General features: G+C 37.6%; 1 protein-coding gene across 2 annotated transcripts; it reads right to left on the reverse strand.

Annotated features, from left to right (window-relative positions):
• Nucleotides 1–104: 104 nt before the first annotated feature.
• Nucleotides 105–27,144, reverse strand: LOC145786112 (insulin receptor-like). Of its 2 annotated transcripts, XM_082597759.1 has the most exons (30): nucleotides 26,877–27,144; nucleotides 26,514–26,570; nucleotides 24,682–24,820; nucleotides 24,005–24,170; nucleotides 23,408–23,512; nucleotides 23,032–23,182; nucleotides 22,576–22,730; nucleotides 22,267–22,417; nucleotides 21,978–22,082; nucleotides 21,356–21,491; nucleotides 20,917–21,140; nucleotides 20,594–20,735; nucleotides 20,432–20,482; nucleotides 20,013–20,191; nucleotides 15,843–16,019; nucleotides 15,320–15,408; nucleotides 14,522–14,619; nucleotides 12,722–12,808; nucleotides 11,874–12,007; nucleotides 10,693–10,768; nucleotides 9,111–9,270; nucleotides 8,568–8,657; nucleotides 7,910–8,166; nucleotides 7,149–7,290; nucleotides 6,884–6,987; nucleotides 6,386–6,551; nucleotides 5,526–5,739; nucleotides 4,857–5,064; nucleotides 3,480–3,611; nucleotides 105–3,042 (listed from the first exon to the last, which is right to left on the reverse strand). In XM_082597759.1, exons 1-30 carry the CDS (start codon nucleotides 27,130–27,132, stop codon nucleotides 2,757–2,759), a joined length of 4,437 nt encoding a protein of 1,478 aa, XP_082453885.1. In that variant the 5' UTR covers nucleotides 27,133–27,144; the 3' UTR covers nucleotides 105–2,756. The 2 variants fall into 2 exon arrangements, with proteins under 2 accessions (XP_082453885.1, XP_082453887.1); XM_082597761.1 differs by lacking the exon at nucleotides 26,514–26,570.

Below are 27,144 nucleotides of genomic sequence, written 5' to 3' on the forward strand. Positions count from 1 at the left end.
TCTCTGACACTTGGCTTGAAGTAATGAAAAACTCAGCGTTTCTATTCTAAAACTTCAAAAGCGTAAAACGGCTGAAACTTCAATTTATGCTAAAGTCATAATTTTACCTTTTCTCGGGTACAGACATTTAATCACCAGAGAGGTTTATCACGAAATGTAAAGGAAACTATGCTTAGTATCTCCCAAGTTGCAAATGAAGCCCATAGAACTTCATAGACATGTGAATTCAATTTTAAGATAATAGCAGGTGACGCACAAAAATTACTGACCAAATGTCGGTAATAAAGTGCCATGTGCTTAAATATCCCCAATCCGCTCATAAATGGAAAGCTACAAAAATTCGACAAAGTGTATTTACAAAAACAAGATCGAACAATCAGCTTCGTAACTTAGTTATTGCCGGGAAATAAATATCCTTTGCATAATTTGAAAAGCTTCTTTCGAAAGTCGTGTTTGATTGGAAGTAATTATTTCAGCTGGGCTAATACGATGCTAAGGATTATGACGAGCGAAAGGAAATAGGTTTACAGATAAAAAAAAAAAGAACAACAGTACAGAGTAGCCAAGCTAGCAAAACTTACAGATTTTGCGTCGTTTCAATAATATCGTACGTTCAAAAGACGTAAAATAGCAACTTAAGATGCCGGGCAATGCTTTCACCAACAAACGACTTAGATTGCAGACAACACTTTGGTATAAAACGAGAAAACAAAATAACAAATTTTGCAAGTTAACTTGATGGCAAGTGCACCACTTTATAATATTTTGTGTTGAAATAACGTAACTCTGCAGCAGGTAGGTTGTATATGAAATGAGAGAAAAAGTGTGCTGAGAATGTTGGTGCGACAGAGCAACTAGTTCCGTTCATGGCCTTGATTAGAAAGTTTCCTTAGATCCGGAGCTTAACATCGTCTTTGTAAAAACACAAATCCAGATCGCCAAAGTCATCTTTTTTACATCATTTCAACGTCGTAACGATGTAAAAAGATAACGTTTGCGAGCTGTGAACGTAAAATTATAAAACTGATGGAAAAATAGTCAATTTTAAGGTAAGAAGGGGACGATAAAAAGTTTTTCAACAACTAAACTATTAAAAATTGCCGGCTCGAAAAGCAATGGTATAAAAGATGTCAACAATGCAAGTAGAACCACAAGATGGCAGCACCGAGTCAATTATTTCATCGTCGCATCGATTCACGTATATAAACGTTTAAGGGTAGAATGCACCAGCAAATAGACCTTTTAGACTGTGCGAAGTTCATCGCTGGATCAGTGATTTTAATCAGCGGATTACCGTTGACGCATACGAGACAAAACTACTCCACGAAATAAGTTGCTTAATCGGTGAATAAGCCAATGTGGGTGCATTCAATCCTAAATCTGCAAAAGTAAAATGTTTTATCGCTTAAAAATACACAGGCATAATTTGCAAGAACATCACTAAACAGAGGACAGCACAGGGTGAACAACTGAACATGCAAATGCTACTGCCCAGACATCAAACGTCTGCAGACGTTCAACCAACGTAAAAAAGGACTGCTTTGTTGTCTGGGCATGAAAAATAACGAATACAGACCCATCAAATTTGATGGCAACATTAACTTAACATCTAGCAACGTCTTTTCGATATCACAAACAAAACTAACCGTGCATATCGCCAAAAAGTGCTGGAGCTCACAGAGCAAAAACATAGCACACTGTTAAAACTAGTTTCTGTTTTATTGGTATGTAATGCTGAAATGTAGTCAAAGCAAAGAGACTTCGGAGGTAACTCAAACAGCAAAGTCCGTAATTTTTGCATTGATTCAACGTCTGCAGACGAATCAATGTAAAAATCACGGACTTTGCGGTCTGGGAAGAACTTTCTGCAAAAACACAATACACGAAAAGCGACGCTTAGAACTACATAGGTAAGATGAACATATCTGGCATCAGCACTCGTTAAACAAAAATTGCAAGGGAGCACTCAGTCACGATCAAGGGAGCAATATTCTATCGTACGTTGGTATCCAAAACTTTATAAAAATAGACGGATTAAAAGCAACAAACGACGGAAAAAGAGGCCAAAAATGAATAGAGTAATTCACAACAACCAGGCTTTGGTGCAGTTCTGTGATGGTGAAGTTTTAGTATTTTTTGAACTTGCTCGCTATGGATGACTGGTTCGTTAAATCAATCAAGCGTGGTTGAATGCAAACAGACACAACGAGAGGTTGGTGAGGTTTCGAACTAACTGATAATACTGTAGCGTTGGATTCGCTGAGAAGAAATTTAAGCAAATACGTTGAGAAATGCGATGTCTTGTAACGCTGTGTCTACGCTTTCAAAGCAGTCAAACATACGCGAAAAACAAAACAATCATCAAAGTGTTTCATGGGCGATGAGTGATCTTACATTGATTCAACGTCTGCAGACGTTGAATCAATGTAAAAGACAGGTTTTTCTGGCTTGGAACGCAGACGAATGTGTATCACGATAAGATGTATGCAATAGAAAATATAATAAAACTAAGCAACTGGAAAGCAAACGTCTTTATTCAGTATGGGCATCGGACCTGATTCCAAATAGCAAAGTCCGTCATTTTTACATTGATTCAACGTTAGCAGACGTTCATGTAAAAATCACGGATTTTTGCTGTCTGGGATTCTTTAAGGGAGGGAGTTCAGTTGCAATAAGTCACGTGTAGTTGGGTAGAAGTTTCGAGAAGATCCAATCAAGGAAATATGATCAGAAGAAAAAGTGTGGATGCAAGTACCTTAAACGCGTGCTAGCACATTGTTGATGAATGCAGCTGTGACTGGATGGGAGATGTAGCGGACCGTGTCCTCTTTTTCCGAGAGTGTCTCCGTTCTCTCTTCTCCGTTCTGATCCCGATGGGATCCCCCATTGAGATGCCTAAAGTTATTCCTACCGTTGTTCAAGTGAGTGTTCATCATCGGATGGGAGTTGTTCTTCCTCTCGGAGGAGTTCGTGCACAAAGCACTATTCGAAGAGTTGGGGGAGTCATCCAGAAAAGCATCTTCCTCCGTGGCTTTGTCAGTCCTGGAGGAGCAGTTCAAATATTAAGCTTAATTGATCGAAACTATCCATGACAGACAAAAATATGCTTCGTACTGGACTAAGAAATCTAAAGGTACGTAGATGATTAGTGCTATGACCCCACTGGTAATATACGCTCTTTTCACATTGATTCAACGTGTACAGACGTAACGAATATGAAATTTTCTGACAATCTCACACATTAGGAGAAAACGTTGTTCTCAATTAAGGAAAGTTAAGCAGCAAAGTCATAATTCACTTCGTGCTTACTCTAAAACGTAACGGGTGCTGAAGACTCAAAATTAGACAACGGTTTTCCATAAACACAATTGTGGAAGACAAGTTTGCTATTTTGAACCAAATGCAGAAGGAAGTATTACTTCATCATGAAAGAGTTTAAATGTGGCAACAGCGAAGGCAGAAGCAAAATGTTGTCTTACTTTTTCTGCTCATTGATGAAGGAAACTTGCTTAAAATTTTCATTCAGATCAGGAGCAAGTGAGGACAGGATTTCCAAGAACGTAGGCCTCATACTTGGACTGTAGTGCCAGCACATCAGCATCAGATCGTACCTGTGGTACACCAGTTTAAGTTGGAGAAAGCTTTGCCTGCTTATCACATTGTTTGAAATAGAAACGTAGACTTCTATAAATGTTGCACGTCGCTTCAACGCATGCAAAAATTTATAAGCTTTGTAACACAACAGTTGGGTGGGAACAGCTTCTCTGTTGTAATGTTAATTTTATAAAAAATTAAACATTAAATGAAAACTTCAGGGTCGAAAATAAATAATAATTGAATTTCCGCAAGATGATCATGTTGTTTTTTGCTAGTTTGTTTTATTTGTTTTTGTCATTGTTTCATGTCGTCAAGTTATAGCCTATCTATTTTGTGAGTCGTGCAAGGCCTGGTGCGTTGCGCTTGAAATGACTTTGCCCGTGGTAGGATTTCTTTGTGGGGTTTTCTTTGTCTGCCTTGCTCTTCTTTGCTATGAGCTAAACGCATCAAGACGTGTTCCCCTTACGACCATCAGCACTCTTGATAACGCACCATGGCCGATCTTCATAGCAACTGTCCATACAAATCTTAAATATATCAGCTAAAGTTATGTAGGCTAATAAAGTTATAGCCTATGCCCTATATATGTTTATTTGTTTTGTAACATTTTTTATTTTTTTATTTTCCCTTTATATCTTAAATTTTTCTGAAGGTGTTGCGACCGTGCCAAATTTTTTTCAAATCAATAACTTACTTCGATCACAAGCACGTTTTAACGTTCGCGTTTTGTCGCTTCTACCTTTTTCTTGACCTTTGCTATGTTGATGTGTATTGTTTTGATATGATGGTCAGAAATAAAAAAACAACTGAACTGAACTAAGAAACTGCAACGTAAACGAAACGGTTGCAGATGACATTAGATGGATGTGCTTGCTGAGCAAGCAAACGTTCGTTTTTTCCATGTTCATTAACGTTACATTAAAGCAAACAGTTTGCTTTCGTTGACAGAGTGAGTGTGGAACATCATTCCAGCCCAGGTGCTTTTTTACATCGTTTCAACTTCCAGAGACGTTGTCACGATGTAAAAATGGCAACGTTTGTTGACCGGGGGTCTTACGTTCGTGATAATCTATTCATTGTCAACATTGTCTCCATCTTGATAATCTATTCAAGTCAACATTGTCTCCATCTATTTGTTTTAGAACCTCGATTAAACAATTATTTTCGAACTTGTTATACAGGTTGCATGGGTTCACTCAGGTTCGTCAATCGTCAATTGACGTTTTTTTCATGTTTGGTTTAAAACCAATGGAACTTACAATTTCTTTGGACAGTCTTTAGGCTGCACCATGTATCCTCCGTCTATGAGGAATCTTGTCACTTCGTCATGTTGCTGGCCCTGGTATGGCTGCTCAGCCAAGGTGGCTATCTCCCAAAGGACGATCCCATACGACCATACGTCACTCCGGGAATCAAAGACCCCGTCTTTCAAGGACTCTGGCGCCATCCAACGGACGGGCAAGATGCCTGTTGAGCAACAGACAAGTTTAAATTTACTATGAGGTGTCGAAGCGGTGATCTTTAGATGAATGAAGGCAAAACGGTTGATTGGGACCCGAACTGTTGGGGGCGATTGTGCTGATGATAGATAGCATGTGAATAACGAACATGACAGTTGTAGATTATCATGTGACATGTTCATATGATTTCATGACTTCTTCTTGAAATACTCGTTCTGTGATGCATGTGGAATGCCACACACAACATTGTGCAGACAAAATCCGCATTTTTACACTGATTCGACGTTTGCAAAACCAAAATTGTTGCAAAAATAATGGGTTTGTTAGCTTTATAGTTCTTCTGTTGAAAGTAACTAGATTTCCTGCAAATGACATGGATTGATTTGGTTTGCGTTTGTTTTGTCACGAAAATTAAACCCTAAACAACTAGAACACTGCTCTCACACAAAAACAACACTTCCAACTCACCTCTGCTGTCTATCCGGTAATAGTCAGTCTCGTACACATCTCGGGTAAGGCCAAAGTCGCCAATCTTGACTGTCATGTCTTCGTGCACGAGGCAGTTCCTGGCGGCCAGATCTCTGTGGACAAACTTTCTCGCGGAGAGGTATGCCATCCCGTCTGCAATCTCTCCGCACATCTGTAGCTTCTGATGAAGGGTGGGGGGCTCACCTTTGCGATTCTGTGATAAGAAACATTGCTTGGTGAAACAAACTGGCAGCAAGTTAATCATATGCAGCTAAGAAGTACAAAACTTTACAAAAAGCTTCTTCCTTCGGATGTAACTACACAGACTAACCAGACGCGGTATGAGCTATCAACTATCCAGTTTGGCTAACACAGCCAATCTCTAATCCTGTACCAAGAGTATGATATCCAGGATGAGGAAAACACTCTGAAGCAACAATTTGTTGACCTCTTAATATTGTGAAGCTCAGTTTGTATCATACCACTCAAATATCATACGATCTTGATTGATTGCTGGAATTTATTAGCGTGTGACAATCAAGTAAGAAGCTGGAAGATTTTTGATTTTCAAAGTAATTTCAGCTGGACATGGCTGACAAAAACAAATTCTCATACCCAACATTAAATACCCATATAGCAAAATCCGTCATTTTTACATTGATTCAACGTCTGCAGACGTTGAATCAATGTAAAATTGACGGATTTTGCCGTCTGGGTAACTTACCAAGGTCGCAAAACACGCCCTTTTTATATTGATTAAATGTCTTCAGACTGTGAATTAACATTTTGCCAGGTAGTAAGAATCAAATTAACTTTAAAAAGCGAAATCTAGTCGATCTCACGCAAAAAAACGCGTGTACCTCTGCATCAGATCTTGTGGAACGTAGATAAGTCTTCAAATCCCCGTTCTGCATGTATTCCATCACTACCATGGGAACCTGGCTGGTAGACACCACACCAAGTAGTCGGACGACATGGTGGGCGTTGAATGCTTTCATGACGCTCGCTTCTTTCAGGAATTCGATCCTTTGAGTAAAGGAGATTAAGTATCGAATCGGCTTTGAGTAAAATCTAATCGGATTTCGATGTTGTTCTCACTTGACAAAGTTTTTTTTTTCGGAATTAGTTGCAAAACTCTGTCGTCTTGGATAAATCAAGATGACTGAAACTCAACTGTCATAACAAAACACTGCAATAGAGTTAAATAGTGTAAGAAATAAACTAAAACGTTTTCAATTTCAAGTATTAAGATTAAACTATATATTTGACAAAGACCGATTTTCTTTTAGATTTACTTTGCAAAGAAAAAGCATAACAAGAACGGCAAGATATGACGCTTCGAAAACTTGGTCGCTCACCTCTTGGACGCCATTGGGCCTCCTTCATTCCCGTGAAGAGTCTTTACGGCGACCCTAGTCTCTGACTGGCCATAAATAACCTTCTTCGCAAGGCCTTCGTAAACCTACAAATCATCAATGAATTTGATGTGTCATGAAAACAAGGCATCAAAACAAGATATACTTATGTCAAGAAAACGTTGTATAAAAGTATGGTAGAAATTTTAAGTCCAACAAAAGTCACAAATGGTGAAATCAACCGAAAGAGTGTGCAAGTAAAATTTACTTTTCCAAAATGGCCATGGCCGATCTCTCGGATGAGCTGGATGTCATCAGGTAAGATCTCATACTCATCCGGTTCGTACACGCCTACACTGGAATATTCCGGATTGACAGAAGCGTAGATCGGGGGCTTTTTCGGCTGGAACCTGAACAAAAGTGAGACAAATCATGATTAGATAAAAAATGATCGCATAAATAACGTTGTTGCAGTTTCACAGCCACACCAATACTTCTAATTGGCTCCGACACTTTCATTCTTAAAATTTTTGTTTGCTTGTCTGTTCCAGCCTAACAAAAGTCAACTTCGAGTGTTTTACCTTCGTAATTTTACAGCTATGAACACAAAAAGTCGTTTATCTAGAAAACTTGAAAATGGCGGATATTAGGTTCAACCAAATCACGGCAGAGCTATGAATGAACACTGAACAGCAATACTAAAGTGCAGCCAGTTAGCAAAACAGTCCCATTTAAAATTGATGCAACGTCTGTAAACGTTGAATCAATGCAAAATATACTTTTTTGAGAACGTAGAAGTGAGGATCCTAACATAAAAAAAATGAAAAACAACCAAACAAACGCTGATTCAGCGGTTTTGCCGGTTCTTAGCAAGAAAAATGGTAATAAAACTAATTTTCATCATTGCTTTAAAGACAAAAAGTCTACAATGAAGTTTCTTTCATTGCAGTTTCATAGCAGTCACAGTAAATAGAAAAGCGTTTAAGTAAGAATTGCAATTCAAAACGAGCCGGCAAACGTCTTGGGTACCTTCTCCAAAAGAAGAAGATCAAAACGACGAAGAACAAGCACCCGGCCACGGAGACACCGACCACCATTCCGATTTCGACCGCTTTCCTGGAGGCGGGCGGCTTTTCGATGACAACAGAGATGGAGGGAGACCAGTGTCCTGCTTCCGCAACGGATACAGGACGCACTGACGCCTGGTACGTTCCGTGGCTCAAACCGGTCAAAAGGCAACTGTGGTTCCGGTTGAACTCCATGGCGGAACAGCAACTGTTTTTAGGCTGTGAAAGAGTCGAGTGTTAAAGTTGAACGATCCTAGTTATAATCTGCGATTGGTTGTTGTTAGAGTTGGACAAGTCAAGATCGCTACAACGTAGAAGTTACAAAAAGATGGTCAATGTCTGTTGAAAGTCACGTGGTGAAAGAAGAAATATCTCAAAAATGTTTGCTCCGGTTACAAGTATTTCCTTTGACATAAAACTGATCTATCGATGCGAAATGAATTATGATGCATGAATCAACAAACCGAGGCAGCAAATCAGTTCTTTTTTTACACTGCAGACGTTTAATCAATGCAAAAAAGAACTGATTTGATGCCTGGGAAGCCTACAAAGGGTCGACCGAAGGTGCGATTGACGGCATGCAACTAGAATGATGCAAAACCTCGTCCTATGTCACTCACAGGCTCCGGGTGCTTGACCAGGCTGATCGAGTAGAACTTTATGAAACTGTTGGGGCTGGTTGGTGGCTCCCAGTAAAGAATGTAGTCACCCTGTGAAAACATAACATAATTTGACGTGTTTTCAACGTAAAACATCAGCGTTTGTTGTATTAAAATAGTTTGTTGTCGGAATAGCGATAGTTTTCTGACTGTTCGGTGAAAAAAAACAAAAAAAAACAATCACAAAACAAGCACTAAATCCACAAGCTCAGAGAATACACGGAGATTGTTTTGTGACTTGTAATCACTTTAATGTTATTTATCACTTTTGCTTTAATCAGGTTTGATAACTTGAGTTTGTGTGACTTTCCATATCAACCTTTATCCATAAAACGATTGTTGAATGTTTATCTTGCCTGAATTAACCACGTAATGTAACAAAAATCATTAGTTTTAAAGTTATAGCAACAATGGCTTGAAAGACCCAAGCCGATTTCGACAGTGCAAAAAAAAAATGGGATTGTCATTTGCACGGTTTGAATTTGAAATGAAGTGAACCAGCACCTCGTCATTCCGCCGGTAGTTGAGTTTTGATGAGATTCGATCGGCAGAGGCCAGCTTCTTTGTTCGTCTGGTCGATATCGCGGCCTTACCACAGCCAACGTCATCATGGGCGTGGTTGCAGGCGACAACTTCGAAGTAGTACTCGGTGAAGTGGTGCAGCCTTGGAAGAATGGAAGAAACATAAATCAATGCAAGATGAGCATTTTCCTAGATACACGCGGTTTATGCATGTATGTAAATCTCACAGTGGTACAGACTTACAAATGACCGGGCATGGCTTTCAGTATGAATGCCATTTCCTTAACGCAAGTAAAAAAATGAAAACATCGCATGTGAGTTCCCATCTCATCAAAAAACAGTGCTGGTGGAAAACGATCACCATTGCACTGCAGCAATAGTTGGCGAATGTTCTAGCAGCCGTGCTTGGCCGCTTGAAAAAGAGCAAAAACATTTTAATGGCTATTCTTGTCGGATGTCCAAATTCTCTCTGACATTTACAAAATGAATTGTGGAGTTTTTATTTAAGTTGATCGTATTGCAGTTATTTTCAGTGAGATGTCGTTCAATAATAATAATAATAATAAAAAAACAATAACAACGACCAACTAACAAAAAAGCGTTCTTATTTATTCAAACAAGATTGGCTCTGCTAGCTAGGTACAAATTTTTAAGCAGGCGCTTGTATATTGCAATGGAGTTTTCGGTTCGATCAATTCCATAATACGTCTTGATAATATTCACGTCTCTGGAAAGCCTCATTAAAAACCTCAGACAACAAAATCCGTCACTTTTACATTGATTCAACGTCTACAAAACGTAAAAATGAAAGATTTTGCTGTTTGGGACGGAATTGCCGACGTGACAGAAACTTCGAAAGACCAACACAGAGAACTGAATTGAACTGATATGGGAATTCGGGTGTGAAAAAATGCACTGGCTTCAAAATGACTGAACATTATAGAACATAAAGGGCCCATACTTTTTCCTTCCAAACTATGGTTTAATTTCTTTCTTTTTCAATTTTATTTACTGCCGCACGCAAGACGCAGTTCTCAGGTAAAATTTACCAGCTTCGTAAATTGAAGCATAATTTTAACACTGCAATTATTAATATCCGTCGCTGAGTTGAAGTCGCGTGACTTAACAATGACAGTTCTTCAAAAGTAATAGCAAACAACAATATTATACTTTACGGAAACTTTTCTTCACAACTAGAACAGGATACTGGAGTGCAGAAACGTGAACTGTCGAATTTGATGATGATGAGGGACAGTGATGATTGGACGAAACTACGTTAACGGTGTCCTAGTAAGCCCGAATGGAAATGATGATGATACGCAAATGGTAAAATCTTTGTCATTTGTCATAGCTTGGAAAGACAGCTAGTGCACAAGCTGCTCTGGAGGTGTTGTTGCCTTGGACGGGACAAAACCAGTTCATACTCTAGGACTTCTCAAATTTCGAGGTCATCAAGGACCGAGATATCTAGTGAAAAACTATTGAATTCGAATTTAGACAGGAAAAGGATGGAAAGATGATTGGTCACGTATTCATGAGTATTATTAATCACTTATTGTCTCACCCAGTGAGTGTGAAGGTGGTGTCATTCACTTGGATTGTCATCAACTCTTCTTCAGGTTCCCGGATGTGTGGGTTTTCTGGAAGCAAAACAAAAGTGTTGTGAATCAAAATTTGACATGTTTTCATTTGCGATCGACTTTCTCATGGAGACTAAAGAAGCCATACTTGCCCCTTTTTTTAAGATCAAGAGACGTCGAAACGATGTACAGTGTTTGTTAGCTAAGGTTGCTGTCAAGAAAAATTCAGTTCAGAAACAGGAAATCCTAAAATGAGGTGCGGTGTGCAAGCCTTTAGGAAAGGCGTTTGCAAAATTGAGTTGTATCTGGCTAAGCTTGATGGCAAACAAACACATTGTACAGATTGACGGCTGCTGACGCAATTGTACTGATTATGACGAAATCATAGTCGAAACTTTAAAAGACTTTATCGACCACACATAACTGCATTAAAAAGTGTCAATCTTAACTGGCACCCTTGCTTAGCTATATCATCACTATAACCAATTAACAAACTTAACCAATTAGCACGGATGTCTGAATGTTGTTCATCAATGGAATGCAAGACCTTATAACTTAAAGCTTTGGTCAAACCAGATCGTTCAGCTAGTGCGTAACATAACACTTGTCGACGTCAGGTTCTTGCAACCGCTATGAAATTATCGATTGAAACATGTGCAATGTGAAATCTTTAAACGTTAATTATCAGGTGGGAGAAACAACGCGTTCTTCAATTTTCAGACAGCCACTCTGGGCAGGCGGTTCAAAAAATGGACACAGTTGTAAATCATTATCAAAAAATGTGTTTTTGTTTTGGCAGGGAAACTAATCTCGCTTGCCATGCTCAACAAAATTTACTGACGTTGAAACAACATAGAAGTAACTTCCAACTGCAACAATTACATTGATAAGTTGATAACTTTTTGAAGAGAAGTTCTGACAACAACCACCTCTCCGAACATAAACAGCTGGCAAAGTTGGACCTTTACACATTAATTAAACGTCTGCAAACAGTGAATCAGTACCACAAAAAGCCGATTTTGCTATCTAGAGCAAATACAACACTAGAAAAGGCACAGCAGAAATACTTGAAATTTCGAACAAAAATCTAAAAACAAAAATGCAGCACAGTGAACAATTCCACGAGTCGTGGTTTGTTGACAGCAGCTGCATCACAAGACCTTACCAGTGACAATAGGAGGCGGACTTGGGGAGGTGGCGCCCGCACCAACACTTTGGTTGTTTTGCTGAGTACTTGAAGTTGTATTCCAAACGGTTGCGGTGGAATTGGCAGCGGTTATGTTCACAGAGCGACCGTATCTGAAGCAAATTTTGACACAAACTTTAAAATGGAGGTGGTAGATGAAGGTGAGGTTTTCTTTCAAGGCACGGGAGCTTAATTCGAAACCGCGCTAAGTCATGACATTCTTGTATGAAAATACGCGAGCAAAAAATACGTTTTGGAAATCGCAACTAAACAAACTCTCCTGAATAAAATCCACAACCAGATTCACACTTGTAATCGTGTCACGAATGTGGTTTATCAAGATGATCCAGTGACGAGTTACTTTTTCATAGAAAAATGTTCCCAGGAGATTCTGCCAGGTTGGGAATCCATCACAGATCAGAGGAAAACAACAATGTTCTCGGCTCAACAAATTTGATGATTAAGAATGAGTAAGAAATAAACACCCAGAGCGTGAAAACTGTGGCAACATGGTTGTCGTCCGGTTTTATGCCAACACAAAAACTAGAAGTTATGCATCTTAAAAAGTTGGTAGGTTTACAGGAGAATAAAGCTTTGGTACATTTTGAAACAATATACATTGCAGATTAAATTCCTGATGAGGACACACGCACGTGTCGAAAACGTTTGAGTCATTATGCTAGATATTTTGTTTGCAGAAGAAATTTACAAAATTGCATAAGTATTACATGAAAAACATTACAGCACAGTATTATTCTACAATTGCAATCAAGTGTTAAAACCACGATAATCTAGTTCTAACAAGGAACAACAGATGTCAATATTACCTTGCATGAAAATTGTGAACACTGCGCTTCTTTCTTGAAGCAGAAGCATCTACACCACTGCGGTCGAAATCTCCGCCCTCTTCTCGCCTTCAAACAGACAAAAGTTCAACGTTATACTTCGACATCAGCTTGGCTATTTACTCATTTCAAAAGTGTGGCACAAACCTTCCTATGTGTGCTGAAAGGTGGTGGTACTTCAGGGAACAATACCGACAGCAGCGGTGAAACAAGTCAGACAGAAAATTCAACACCAAACCTTTCAAGAAACGGACCCGTTTAGCAAAAGTTGCCTCTGTTACATGGTTTCAACGTCGCTAATCGTTAAAACGATGAAAAAAAAACATAACTTTGTCTAGCTGAGGATTCGTTGCCCCTGCGTCACCAACTACTTCGCTTCGACGACACGAAATGCAACGGACTTTGATGCCAGGGACTCAGCATCTAACTATCTAAAACAAATCAACCGTTTTTTACATTTAAATGCAGACGTTGAATCAATGCAAAAAAATGGTTGATTTGCTGCCTTGGTGGTTCACACTGTTGACAAGCATTATTGATCAGTTTTGACAGCGTTGAAGCTGATGAACAGGACTGGTTGTGCAATTTCCACACACACATACAGCTAACATACGCTTACAACGTTGTTAAACGTCGAGAAAATGTAAAAATATCAACTTTCGCTGACTTGGATGAAATGTAATCTTTGACGCATACTGGACCAATCAGCCATTTTGTTTTTCGAGTCGCAATCGTCTAAAAACAACACCAGCCAGCTAATTGTTCTTCTTACATTGATTCAACGTCTACAGACGTGGAAAAGGACTGTTTGCTTGTTCAGAAGTCGTATTTTATTTGAGGTGTTCGTCATTCATTTGATGAACATTTAATAACTACCAGTTTGTGAGAACTTTAATTAAAATGGATAACGGAATAATTACTCATTTTTTTGAAATGGACATGAACACCAGGTACTGCAAATTCCCAACTGGTAAAACCTGTCTTTTCACATCAATTCAATGTCTGCAGACACTGAATCAGGGAAACAATGACCAATTTTGCTAGCTGGGTCCTTGTAACGAGAAACCATGGCAAAAAATGTACGATTTACTGTAGATACGGCCAACAGCTAAAAAGCGATCGAATGACAAACGTAGAAAGAAATATGTAAAACTAGTCCTGGCGTATGAGATTCAAGCTTAGCAATTGTACAGTTGGGTAAGGCGGTTACAAGCCAGGACAAAATTTATTTCTTGTAGAGATCAGACCAGTGGTAGCCACATGACATCACCCAAGTGTGTGAAGCAGCCAAGCGTGAGTGTCCTTTTCAACCTGAATACAAACCAAATTTCGGCCAATGAGGTCAATCTTATACGCATAATCTGTAACATGTTTGATACAATAGCAAATGGCCAGCAAGCGTTGGATCACTTGGTGGCTGGAAGCAATAAAAACAGCATGTTGTACCTAGACAGACTTAAAGACCACTTAAAGATGAAAACATTTTTTGTCCCACCAAATTACCAAACAAGATCTCTGCCCAAGGGAAGAAGAATTGGAGGTCAAAAGTAGATGCTAAAATTGGCAAAAAAGACATCAGTTCAGTGTAAGGTATATCTGGAACAAAATCAAGCCCAACAACCGAAATGCATTGCAAATAGGCTGAAAAAACTGACAGACCCTGCTAGCGGGACAAACGCCGGGTCTCATCTATAAAAGAGAGGACAAATGGATGATGATGAGTAGTCTGCTCGTGTCAACTCAATAAGTTTAAGACTCAATAAGTTTAGTCAATTCACTTACCCATAGATGATACTGTTGATGAGAAAATCTTCGAAGGTTGTCCACTCCAAAATGTCGCTTTCAGTCTTGGTGGTTTGCTTGTCGCAAGAACAACAATTCTAAAGTGCAAATATTCTAGTTAATATGTAAATTGCGTTATGAAATATGGAAGCTACGAAACTTCCTATCAGGAAGCGTACCTCAGCCAGCAAACCAGTATTTTTTTACATTGATTAAACGTCAGCAGACGTAAATCAATGTAAAAAAAGACTGATTTGCTGGCTGAGGTCGTCTGCAACTGGTTGAGATTATTCACAAAGCAGATATTACAGCAGCACTAGCATAAGATTGTAAACAAAAATGGCAGTGAATTTTTACGTTTGCAACACGTGAAGAAAGTACTGGCTTTCCAGCGAACACAAGCCATCTTATTCGCATCACTTTAATGTTTAGCGACGTAAAAAAAAGTAAGCTGTGTTTGCTGGGTTGCGATTAGCGGCGAGAAAGATATTGTTTGCAGGCTAATTGGACCCAAATTGGATGATACAAAATAAACGGCTGAGATAAAGTAGGTAGACGGGTAGATACTGATAGCCACTATAACTGTTGTACATCAGTTGTAACAATCAGTACATAATATCCTTCGTAAAGCAGAGGAACAAGTTAGCTTAGAAGACCTCACACAGTCACACAACACAGTTTTTTTTTTGAAACGGACGAACGCACAATGATTTTGAACAAAATCGAAACGAAAAGCCAAAAAGATTATAGAGAAAATTGAAGCGTAGTTTGGAATCAAAAATCTTTCACAAAATGTACCTGATTGGTAACTCCATCGCTTTCTCCATCGGAAGTGTCTTTCTCCTCAGTTTCCGGCTGGTTTTGATGATCGTTATTGCGAAGGGATTCTGAAATTGTGAAAACAAAAACGATCAGCCAACATACTGATGCCAGATGGAATACCTGACGTTCTTTGTTTTTTTCAGTCAAAAAACAGCTTTTTTTCACACGTTGAACCGATATCAAAATGACCGATTATGTTAGCCGGGTTCAACGCCCAGTATTTTGATGACGATGACCACACAAGAAAACACATTACTCATAAAGAAAAACAGCACAATTTATACGAGCAGGAGTAACAACTCATTAACATTGTAGCGCTGTCTTGCGAGCTTCCTGACAGTTTTGACACAACATACGCATGTTAGATCATGAAAAGCAGCTGTAGTATCTTTCAACGCTGAACGTGCAAGATATGATCATTTCTACGCTAGGTTTTTGTTGTTTTGATGTGAAACGACGAAAATACGACCTTAGAAACTAAAAACTTGTTTTAACTTACGTCCATTGTCAACGCAAGTGTCCACTGAATTCACAACTGTAAGATCATCTCGTTGTCGCTTCCATCTGACAACGTAGTGGGATATATTGCCGTTCGGGTGCTGCGGTGGCCGCCAAGTCACTGTGATCGCCGAGTGGTTAAGTGACACCAACTTAAGTGAGCGTGGCAGGCTTGGCCCTGATAAAAAAATGAACGCGTTATGTTGTTGGAAAACAACAAGCGAGGAAGCGAACGTTTTTATTGTCGTTGGACGTTGAAACGATGTAAAAAGGAAACTTTTCGAATTGTAAAAGCAATCATTCAGATTCAATAACATCATGTAGTTCTATATATCAGCAGATGATAAACGCACGGAAAGCTACATGAAACTCCCTTATTTACAAATCGAAGCTAATCAAAGACGATTAAAAACTGACTGTCAAAACACTTCCAGCATTGCTCAGACAAAAGGCATAAACACAGTGAAAATCAACATGTGCTCAATATAGCTAGACAGGTTTTTCAGTTTTTCTATTTATTTTAAACAAGAAAGCTGAAAAGAATGTTAATCGATCAAAAGTAGAAAAATTAAAATGGTTTAAAAATATTAAAGTAGCAAAACACTTTCGTTCTAACATTTATTCAAACATAAAAAAAAAACGAACAACATACCGAAGCAATACGTAGCCTACCAAAGTGCAAATATTCTACACACTGCACGGGAGATATAACTGCAAATCAATTAAAATATTCAAAAACGGAGAATAAAGCGTTGAAATAACGGATATTTTATGTTGAAGTTTACCTTTGCTGACCAAAAACAGGAATAAAGAGAGGGCGATCTACTTGCCAGTTATCACAAGGCTGAGTAGTCACTTTTGAACAGGAGCAGATGCGTATGGGCATGGTATGGAACAGTAACTCTGCTATTAAACCTACGTTTCTAATCCACTACAAGCACACTTATGTTTGAGCCATGACATGACCTAACTATGCCGTATCACAATATAATCTATGGTTTATAGACCATATGGCCCTTCTCTAATTACCATTTTAGCAGACTAAGGGGGATAATAAACTATTCAAGCATATTTATAAAGTTGTGAGTGTCGGCAAAGCACATCAAAAAACCATTAAAAATCGAAAACCCATCACGCCAGCCAAAGTGAAATTAAAACATAACCGGTTTAAGCTTGCAGCGGCCAAAAAGGATCGACTTACATCTTCCTCGAAAAATTCACAGTTGTGACTGTAAGGTTGAGAAATAAAAAGCGTGAGTTTGTTTGTGACCGTTCAGCTTGATATTTAAACCCTTAAAAATACGAAGTAATTTGACAAGGTTTCATCTTTAGACAGAAAAAGCGAACCCATAAACCAACGTTGGGAACGAACAGAAAAAAATATGATTTGATGCTTAAATTACAGCAGTATCTACAGTAGTATGACGTCAAGAGAACAAACTAGACATTCGCTAATGTTCAAGTGGCTACATTACGATATGTTGAACAAGTTACAAGTCGGTGGAAGTCATTCAAATATTTCAAAGATGAAACTGTCTCCTGATAATGTTGTAATTAATTGCCAGGTTTGAAGAGAATAACTACATCGGACAACCACACAATCTCATCTTTCATCCTGTTACGAATTTCACTTTTTACTGTCGCGTACATTCAACGTTGCACGACATGCAATTAACGAATGTGAACTGCCAAAACCAGAAATCATTAGCCAAGCTGACAAAGTTAACAGAATTCAAAAACAGGATTGGTACCACATCACCACTCAAGCTACAATCAAGCGACAATAATAATTTGTTGTCAAATTTCAATGAATTTTTGCTGGTTAGTGATTTTAGTGCTGAAACTCTATTCTCATATAAAAATATAAGGCCAAAAACGACCGATTTGTTGTCTGGGACATATATACAATATAGTTTGAAACACAGACCACATTTTACTCATTTTCAAATTTATCATGTAAAAGCTCAATTTGGCAATGTCTCAGATTGGAACACAATAATAAGTGGGCAAGTCTTGAAAAACAAAGAGAGCGAGAAAAAAAGTCTACTGGGGTCAAACAAGCAGAAGTGAAGTAAACTTTTAATGACTCATTAGCGAAAGGTTTAGAGAAATCGTGTTGACTCATAAAAGCGCTAACCACGTGTTGTTCCAACCGCCTTGAAATGAAATCTTGCTACATGACCAGTGGTTTGACTCAACTTTAAAAGCGATCTCTCAGTTGAAATGCGAGTGTGCTGGTGGAAAGGTTTGCCGGCTAAGTGAGTCGTGAGAGCATCTACTTCTATCGTAACTAATTCTTTCCAAGATAGCAAATCAGTCATTTTTTAACTTGATTCATCGTCTGCAAACGTTGAATCAATGTTAAAAAATACTTTATTTACCGGCTGGGTTCCCACTAGCAGCGATTTATACATTCGTGGAGCTGTCGAGTGTTCATCGTGTTTCACAACAGTTGTTGACATGTAATTTATGAACAACCCAGACAGCAAAATTGAATCAATGTAAATGTGAAGGATTTTGCTGTACGGAAAGTCATCTTCAAGCATGTCAAAACATGAATTGAACGTTGTTACAACTTACAACTGTAAACATACGTTTTACATTGTTACCATTGGGGGAAAACTAATAACCCTTGAAAAATAGCCTTGCAAAACTCAACAGAGCACGTAAAAACAAAAGTTTTCTCTTCGATGTTATTCAAACCTAACTTAGTGTACTAGTGTAGTACCATAAGTATCAAGTTTCGATAAAAAAGCATGGTCAACTATTTCTTCACACTATGTAAATTAGAAAACAAATTCTACTGGAAGCACTATTCAGTTGGTTAAAAGGCTTAAACAAAGAATCTGACAATCAAGATATACATAAAGCTATCAGCTGAGGCAAGAATGTACTGTGTGACTGGCTGTTGGTGAGCGCGCATGGCTTTCGGTGTTTCGTAGAGTAACGAAAACAGTTGAGAAAATCACGCGAAGCGCTTACGCCGGGATTGGCGCATTTTAAAGTTGTTTGTTATAAGACAAAGGCAATCTTTGTGTGACGTCACAGCAAAGCGGCGACAAGATAGGATGTTGCTGGCTGGACAACGCAATTACACAAACAGCAAGCGATTTAGATTTTTCAGTAGTTTGTGGCAAAGGACCAGCTCGCTATATCTTTTGTGCTGTGCAGCTGAAAAATTCTTCACAAAACCAAGATTCGTTTCATACTGCTCTTGTTGATGAAGCTGAGCCAAAAGAAATCGCTCTAACGCATGGTGAAATTATCAATTATTAAAGTTGCTTTGGTCAAGCTTAACTTTTAGACACTTTGCATACAAAAATAGACAACATCTGCGCAAATCACTAGCCCTACATTATACCACAGCAGCCAAACGTAAGTCATTGGCTGAAACATCCAAGCACAACCAACGACTTTGTCGTAAGTGCTAACATGACTACGTTTAAATACAGTCGTCCGTGGATAAAATTTATCAAAACTGATCCGTAAATGAAAGGTACGTTGATAAGAAACAAAAATTGTTTATTGTGAAATCCACACGTCAGACGTGCTGTACCTCACAACTGCAGACGTCGTCAGCAGACGTTGAATCAATCTAAAAATCGGTTCATTTGCTGTCTGGGCTGATACAGCGACTTCGAAACTTACAGTAAAGTTAAACACACAATTTCCAGACAGAGAATTCGCTTTCTTGCACTACAGAATAAGCAAGGCACAACAACACAACAAAAATAGTTTTGCATAATTTCAGTGCGGTTAACAAACTTTGCAATCGAAAATAAGAGCATGAGTTCATGAAACCGTTGAAGCCATGAAGATCAACATAAACATTAAAACCATAAAGCACAGGGATGTATGTTGTGTAATATGTTCAAGATTCAATTCAAATTACTGTTCTTGTTATTTTTACCTAGTCTACTGTAAAGTTATGCTATAAATGGTGAAGATCGAAAGAGTTAGCTTAAGCCGCCTTCAAGCATGTTATTACTCGTTTCGTCAAGACATAGCCGTGAGACTAAACATAAAAAACATATTTTAAAAAGTTAAATCAAATATAGTTATCACTCTCTAAACCCTTGACAGCCTGTTTCACCCTAAAAGGAGGATCATCAGAAGGTCCTTATTCAAATAGAATATAATTCAAATATATTTCAAAAAGTTTATTACTTACTGCTTGGAGGAGTTTTGTAGTAATATATATCCGACTGAGCCCCTTTCCTCGCGGCAGCAGTTGTGTATGTAGCGATATAGAAAGCATATTTAGTGTACGGGGTCAGACCATGGATCCAGGTGTCAGTAAACTTGCTGTTGAAACCAAACGTACTTCCAGCCACGTCTTCAATTGACCAACTGAACACAAAAACTTGGATATACAGAAGCCGGTTGGGAATAAAGAATGATGCTTGTTTTGCACCATTTAATTCGTATGTTTCAACGCAAAGTAACAGGAAAACAAAGTAGGCGCAATTCAAGAATTTCAAAACATTTTGTTACAATTTGCTTGCAAAAGAACGCTAAGCTTTTTCACAATGTCTTATTGTTGTCTAGCAGCTATGAATCATAATTATGATACTTGATAAAACATCTTACCTGCTTTTACCCAAAGAATCCTCTTCAAATCTTGTTGCATTTTCATGCTCCCTGAAATGCAATATTACTTGAAACAAGAGAGACAGTCTTCAAAAGTTAAAAAAAAACATATGTCTACAAGTAAACCGAAAATTGATTGTGACAAGTAAAAGCTAAACTTACGAAACTTTGAAGTAAACATGGAATCCTATGAGGGTTCTATAATCCTGAATCGACGGTGTCTTCCAAGATAGAGATACAAACGCACCTCCAATGGCGTCCCTAGCCCCTTCAATGGTGACATTTTCTATCCGATCCATATCGCCTGCAGAGGTCAAAACCACTTTGTGCATGTCATTCAACTTTGCAACTTGAAATAAATTGAAACCGAAAACTTGGACTCGATGAGACACTTGACGTAAGCGAAAGTATGCTGAAAAATCCCGGAAAGATTTTATGGAGTCGGAATGTATGTTTTTAGGTAACCGCTAAAACAAAGTGCCTACATGTGATTCGGTCGCCATTTGTAGTCAGTGATATGTCGTTTGAATCCTCAATGGCTTCTGTGAGATTCGATATCTTGTCAATGAACTTTAAGCACAAGTATGGGTTGAAGTGGAAGAAAGCTTTTCCGCTTCCTATCCTCAACTTTGATTGTCCGTGCCCGTCATCGAAATCCCATAAGTCCCGCAATCGCTTGTTGTCCAACACGTAGATGCTGTATCCGTTGCTATTTGTAAAAGCAGATTCATATAAAAATGAAAAGTATCTTTCTGCTAGCAATGTTGCTTTTATCATGTCGTGCTGACTTAGTAGAAGTAACGTACTCATAAAAAAGGTATTAGCTTTTCCTAAGGAATAAGCAACCAATCAAAGCAGAAAAAAAAACAATCTGTATCTGCAGAAGAATTGGCTGCAATTAAAGCTTTCTAGAAGTTCACTAACTTTTTCGTCTTGCCGGTGATGTAACGCAAGTTCTTTAAAAACGACAACGACTTGAGGTAATCGGATCTGCGGATCACCAGAGAATCAACCTCCTGGAGCTCACCCAGTGCACCCTCCAGCCGATCAGCAAGGTCCGCTAAAGGAGATATTGAGGATAAGAGACTGTTAAGAGTTCATACGCACTATTCGTAACGCTAGCTCTTAAGAATTCGAAATGATTGAGTTTGTTCAAAGGTTCTGGGTCCGAAACCCATGCAATTACATTGTAAACGGCTGTGTATGTTTTTCAATGTCAACTCTGTCTAGGGAACAAACATTCCAAAGCATTTTTTGTTTAAGACTTTTTAGAATAATTAATCAGAATTCACCTATCGAAAACAACATACCACCACTATCTATTGAGCGTGTTAATGAAGCCATTCTTGAAGTAGAAAAATACGTCTTTTTCACACTGATCATATGTCTTTAGATGTTGAAACAACATAAAAAAGACAGGTGTCGATAGCTGGGAAATACAACGCTTATTTTTGCGGTGTCAATGTTGCGTATCTATTGATTCGTATGCGAAACGAACAGCACATAACATGGCACAAGTGATAGAAAATATTACAAGACAAAATACCTCCGGAAACGCTGATAACCAACTGGGCTTTTATGATCGTGCACCTCGCAACGGCGTTCAGAGTGTGCACATCTGTGATGGAGTGCTCATATGGAAACTCACAAACTGCAAAAAAATGGATCAATACATTGACTTTGCGTGAAACGATAAAAAATCAATGTTCATCAAAATCAGGTATTTTTTGAAGTCATTTTTACCTTCATAAGCACAGCTGTTTAAAATCACTGCTGCAAGATCGGGTACTTTTGTAGATAGAATTCAGAAAAAAAACAACAACAAAGCCTAATACCTTTAGCACATGAGCCGTTACATCTTTCGCATATGGACTTGTGTGGGTGCTTTCGATGATTCTGGGGGCACCGACTTAAACACTCGCCTTCATGAAATATCAGCTCCAGCTTGTTGCAATAAGCCGCGTTGACACACAGCCACTTGTTGACCTGGAATACAATGACAAAAAAAAAACTGTAAAAACAGCGATTATTGTGAAAAAGCTTTCCAAAAATCATCTTATCACACCAAAAAGTTGAATGACTCCACAAAACAGAACAATAAACTGCAAATCAAAAGCAAGCAAATAATAGAAGGCAGTACAAACCAAGTGTGTGTTGTCGGGACATTGAGTGACGCAAGTCTCATTGAAGTAAAACGTCTTGCAAGCAAAACAAGCGGAAGCATTATTAGGGGAGCTACACCCCCCTAAACATTGACTGTGGCACTCACATCGGTTGTCGTTTTCGCATATATACGGACCTGGAAACATATCGGCTTCATGTATAGTGTAATGTATAACAAAATTTACAAGTTCTAACATTCCAAGAAATATATTAGACTTAGAGCACCATGACTTAGAGTAACACAATTCAAAGAATAAAAGCATATTTGTGTAGCGCAGTAGCGCTGCTGTTACGCTTCTCTCCCACAATGGTTTAATTTAAAACTATTAGAAAAATCCTCCAAAAGATCACAACTTTGCGAAGTTGAAGCACTCCAACACGTTAAGCTATGCAGACACATGTATGTATAAAAGCAGCATGAAATTTGTTCTACTCACGTTTTTGACAGAGTTTGACACCCCAGCAATAAGGAGTTGGAACACCATTTTCATTGTCAAACTTGCATTTTGGGTCACCACATTGATCAATGCACCCGTATACTTTGTTGTCTTCAATTCTTCGAGTTTTTATTTCTTCATTATTAGATTCCTACACAAAAAAGGAGTGATGGATTACATTTTCCCAGTTTTTTCAGGACTTTTGGTTTATTTCTACAAAACTAAATCCAACGACTGGCAAAAGAATCTGCATTCCCAATACATTTTATTGACTTTTGAACACATTTCATCAAAACTACAGTATCAGGTTGAAACAAACTTGTTAGGAAATCACACTACAGGACATGGTACTGACTGCTGAGCGACACTGACTTACTTTTCCCAAAAGTCCCCAGTCCAAAGTGCCAAGAAAGCAAAGCTTTCTATTGTTTTGTATCCGCACTGAGCCACGCTTGATGTACTGAAGACTATGAAGCCCAATCTATGTCATGAATAATTTCGTAAAGATTTTTCACTACTTGACAAGTAGTTATGATGACACACTCATTCAATGTATAATACTTTTAAAAAAAGTTAAGAATTTGAACAAATAGTTATAATGGCCTTTAGCTGTAACCACCAATTTACAAATCAAAACTAGATTTCCTGAAGTAAGAAATTTCCTTTTAACGGCTATAAAAATAACAGAGATTAGGACGAAAAAAAATCACTAACTGCAATTGTACTGTACCACCAGACTTGTTGTTTTGCTCATGGGTTATAACTATGGCATGCAACAAGATTGCTTATGACATTCTATGAAGTACCACAGTATAAAATAATACGTTTTTATAAGCTGTTCATGGATTTTAAAGAGAAAGCCTATTTTTAAAGTGAAGTTAATAAAGCTGCAAAAGACTTGTGAGCCACAGTGGGTCATAACCCACAATGGGAAGCCTCTCAGTGCATGATATTATGTAAATCTTTCACTCACTTCTGTTAGTTCAGGGTTCTCATACAGCACCATTGCATAATTGTGGAACAAACGTTGTCCACCAATCATTACCAAATTTGGAAATAAGTTTCTCAAGGACGTGAGTCTGTGTACTCTATACAGCAACAAGTGCTCAGTGATAACACGAAGCTTTGGAAACTTGTAACTAGAAAAAAAAAATTATAGAATCAGCTTCAGCAAAAAAGAATGCAAAACCTGCTAGTTTTCAAATAGTTATAATATATAATTTGAATTGCACAAATTTCACTGTACCAGGTACAGTGTACCTGCTTTGGGTGTTAAAAATTATTATTTATTACATATACATTTACAACAAAAACTGACATGGAAAAGTTCTGCGCTATCTTGGGTTTCGTGTTAGATAACAATCATCATAAAACAAAAATAAACATGAAAAATTAGTATTCCTGCCCACTGCCTATTTTTATTTTTCAGTTTTGCACAGTCTGACAGTTGTTATTCATCATGATAGCTTAGGAAGCGCAGAACTTTTCCATGTCAGTTTTTTTTTCTGAGAATGCTTTTTGGCTCTGCATCCTGCATCAAGCACTTTATTTGCAACTGCTGCATCTTATCTCAAAATCTATACACTATACATAGATACGCATGTATAGAAAATGTGTAAGCAATGAAGTAAAAAAGCCAGCAAAACTTACGAGTCCATGTCATAAATGTTGAGTTTTGGATCATATTGGTCATTGATGAATAAAATGTGAACAAACCCATTGACAATTGTGCAATTTTCTAAATCTCTAAGACCGCTAGGAGAGTTTCTGACATCAATTAAGTCGCAAACTGAAAAGCACAGTTTTATGAAAAACTAATATATATATACAAAAAAGAAAAAGTTTATTTAAATAGTCACTAGTCAGTACTCAGTATGTGCGTCTTTAAACAAAGTGTGTATTATCTTCAACCAAATATGACGAAAAATTGCAGTACTTATATAATATATATAATGATAAACAAACTTAATTAAAATACTGCAAGGTGGTTTTGAAAGTAAATCCTTTACATAGAACTGTCAGGCACAAAAGTATGGTACAATCAATTAGCACCTGCCAGCAGGATGCTACCATTCATTAGCAATATATTATACTATACTGTACTTGCAAAACTAGGCTGGATCATAATTAAAAGACTAGCCAGAAAAAGATCAAAAAGTCTTGTGTTGTGCAAAACGTTGCAAAGAAACGTTTCAATTTAGCCGGTAAGTGTGTATGTGTGAATAAATACATATGGCATGTGATATTTAAAAAAAGTCATGTAAAAAACAAGTATATATATATATATTTTTGATGTATGGTACACTGCATTGTAAATGTAATGATGCATACAATTATGTTGAAAAGCATTTTGAAAATTTAGAAACCATTTAGTTAGTTTAAATAAGCATTGCAAATATGATAGTAGCCTACTTTACACACCGAAGAGATGTAGGCCTATCATGAACTTTTTTGTTTAATCAAATTCAACAATTGATTAAAAAGTCACTTGAAATAAAGGTACTAAGAAGATTGGAAGAAAGTAAGTTAATATAAAGAAACTTATGTAACTATAAAGTACCTGTACAGATAGACAAAATACCTATTAAAATACCTGTACAGATATTAATGCAAAAATAGAGCAGATTTTTTTCTGTTACGCATGTATACACACATCCAACACATTTGATATAGGACAGAAGCAGAACATGTATGCAATAGACAGGCATGCTCAAAAGAAGTATATACGGTATATACATACTGCACCGACTACAAATGTCTATAAATGACCAGCAACTATAAAACAAGGATGCCACAAGATTCTAAAGCAATTTAATATCTGAAGATATTAAAGCATTTAAGCAAGACGAGTTTAAAAACTGGGAAAATATTTCAGTAGCCTAACTTGTTGCAATATATACCAGTAGAGAAACAGTTTCCAATAATATATATATGCATAAAATAAGTGTCTTTATGCATCACAAAGTTATGCTTATGTTGAACTCTGTTCATATTTAGTAAAAGTCCCTTTCAGCATTGGCATAATCATGGCAACTTCTTGTAATATATATATTAAATAATTAACAAATAAATAATATTTTGCTTCGTTTTAAAGTTTTCTGATAACTTAACCTTTCATAACCAAACAAAGAGTATTTAACACAAAAACTAAATCGGATTTTAGGTGTTGCTTTAAAAACACAGCGCATTCAAAACTGAAAATCCAAAGTAATGTATTGACTACAGTGCCGATCATTTGCCTGAATAAAATATTTTAATTCTTCTGTAAGCGCTTACAAATTATAATATAATATAGCCAAAATCTGACCTTAAGAAACAGTCAAACAAGGCATAGGCATTAGGCAACTTCTTTTAGGTGAAAGCAAAAAAAATTGTCAGATGAAAGTCTCTGCTTTACTGCAAAAAGAGCCAAGACAAGTTCAAGATTTATAAGGAGTATGAATAAAGGCACCAAAAGTTTAGCTGTGAATCAACAATATTACCCTTGTCTGATGTTGGCACATTAGATGGGGCTGAAAAATTAGTTTTATTACCACTCTCTGAAAAAAAATCAATGCATTATAAAATAGACATTAGACATATCTAGCAATCAATGTTTCTGATGACTTATGCATGAAAAATAATACTTTAACCAACAACTTAATCATTTTGCCACAGGCAGTTGGCTCAATTTATGGAATTAATTCCCTCCAATGAATGACGTTAAAACTTCATTAATCTTCATTTCAAATCAACATTTTTTAAATGAACAAATGCAATTTACTTACAAGTAACAAACACAAAAATGTTTCATTATGCACCAACCATTGTAATGTGATTCAAAAAGAATTCATGTTCAACATTACCTGGGCCTTCATAGAACATTTTGTAATTTTCTTCAGTACGTCTGTCAGTACCATAATCTCCAGTAGTTTGGTTTGTTACATCTCGCCGAGAACGAATTTTAGTTTCATCAACTGGGATTGAACCTCCATGATAATGCCTGAGAGAGCTCAATTCCTTTTCAAAAGAACTTGGTTTTGCTGCAATTTCATCACAAAGAAATAGCACTACAATAAGAATGGAAACAAGTATCCAGAACAGCTGGCAGCGATAGTCCATCTTTGAAACCAG

This window comes from Aplidium turbinatum, chromosome 17 (assembly GCF_918807975.1).
Source record: "Aplidium turbinatum chromosome 17, kaAplTurb1.1, whole genome shotgun sequence".
In the NCBI taxonomy this organism is placed as follows: Eukaryota; Metazoa; Chordata; class Ascidiacea; order Aplousobranchia; family Polyclinidae; genus Aplidium; species Aplidium turbinatum.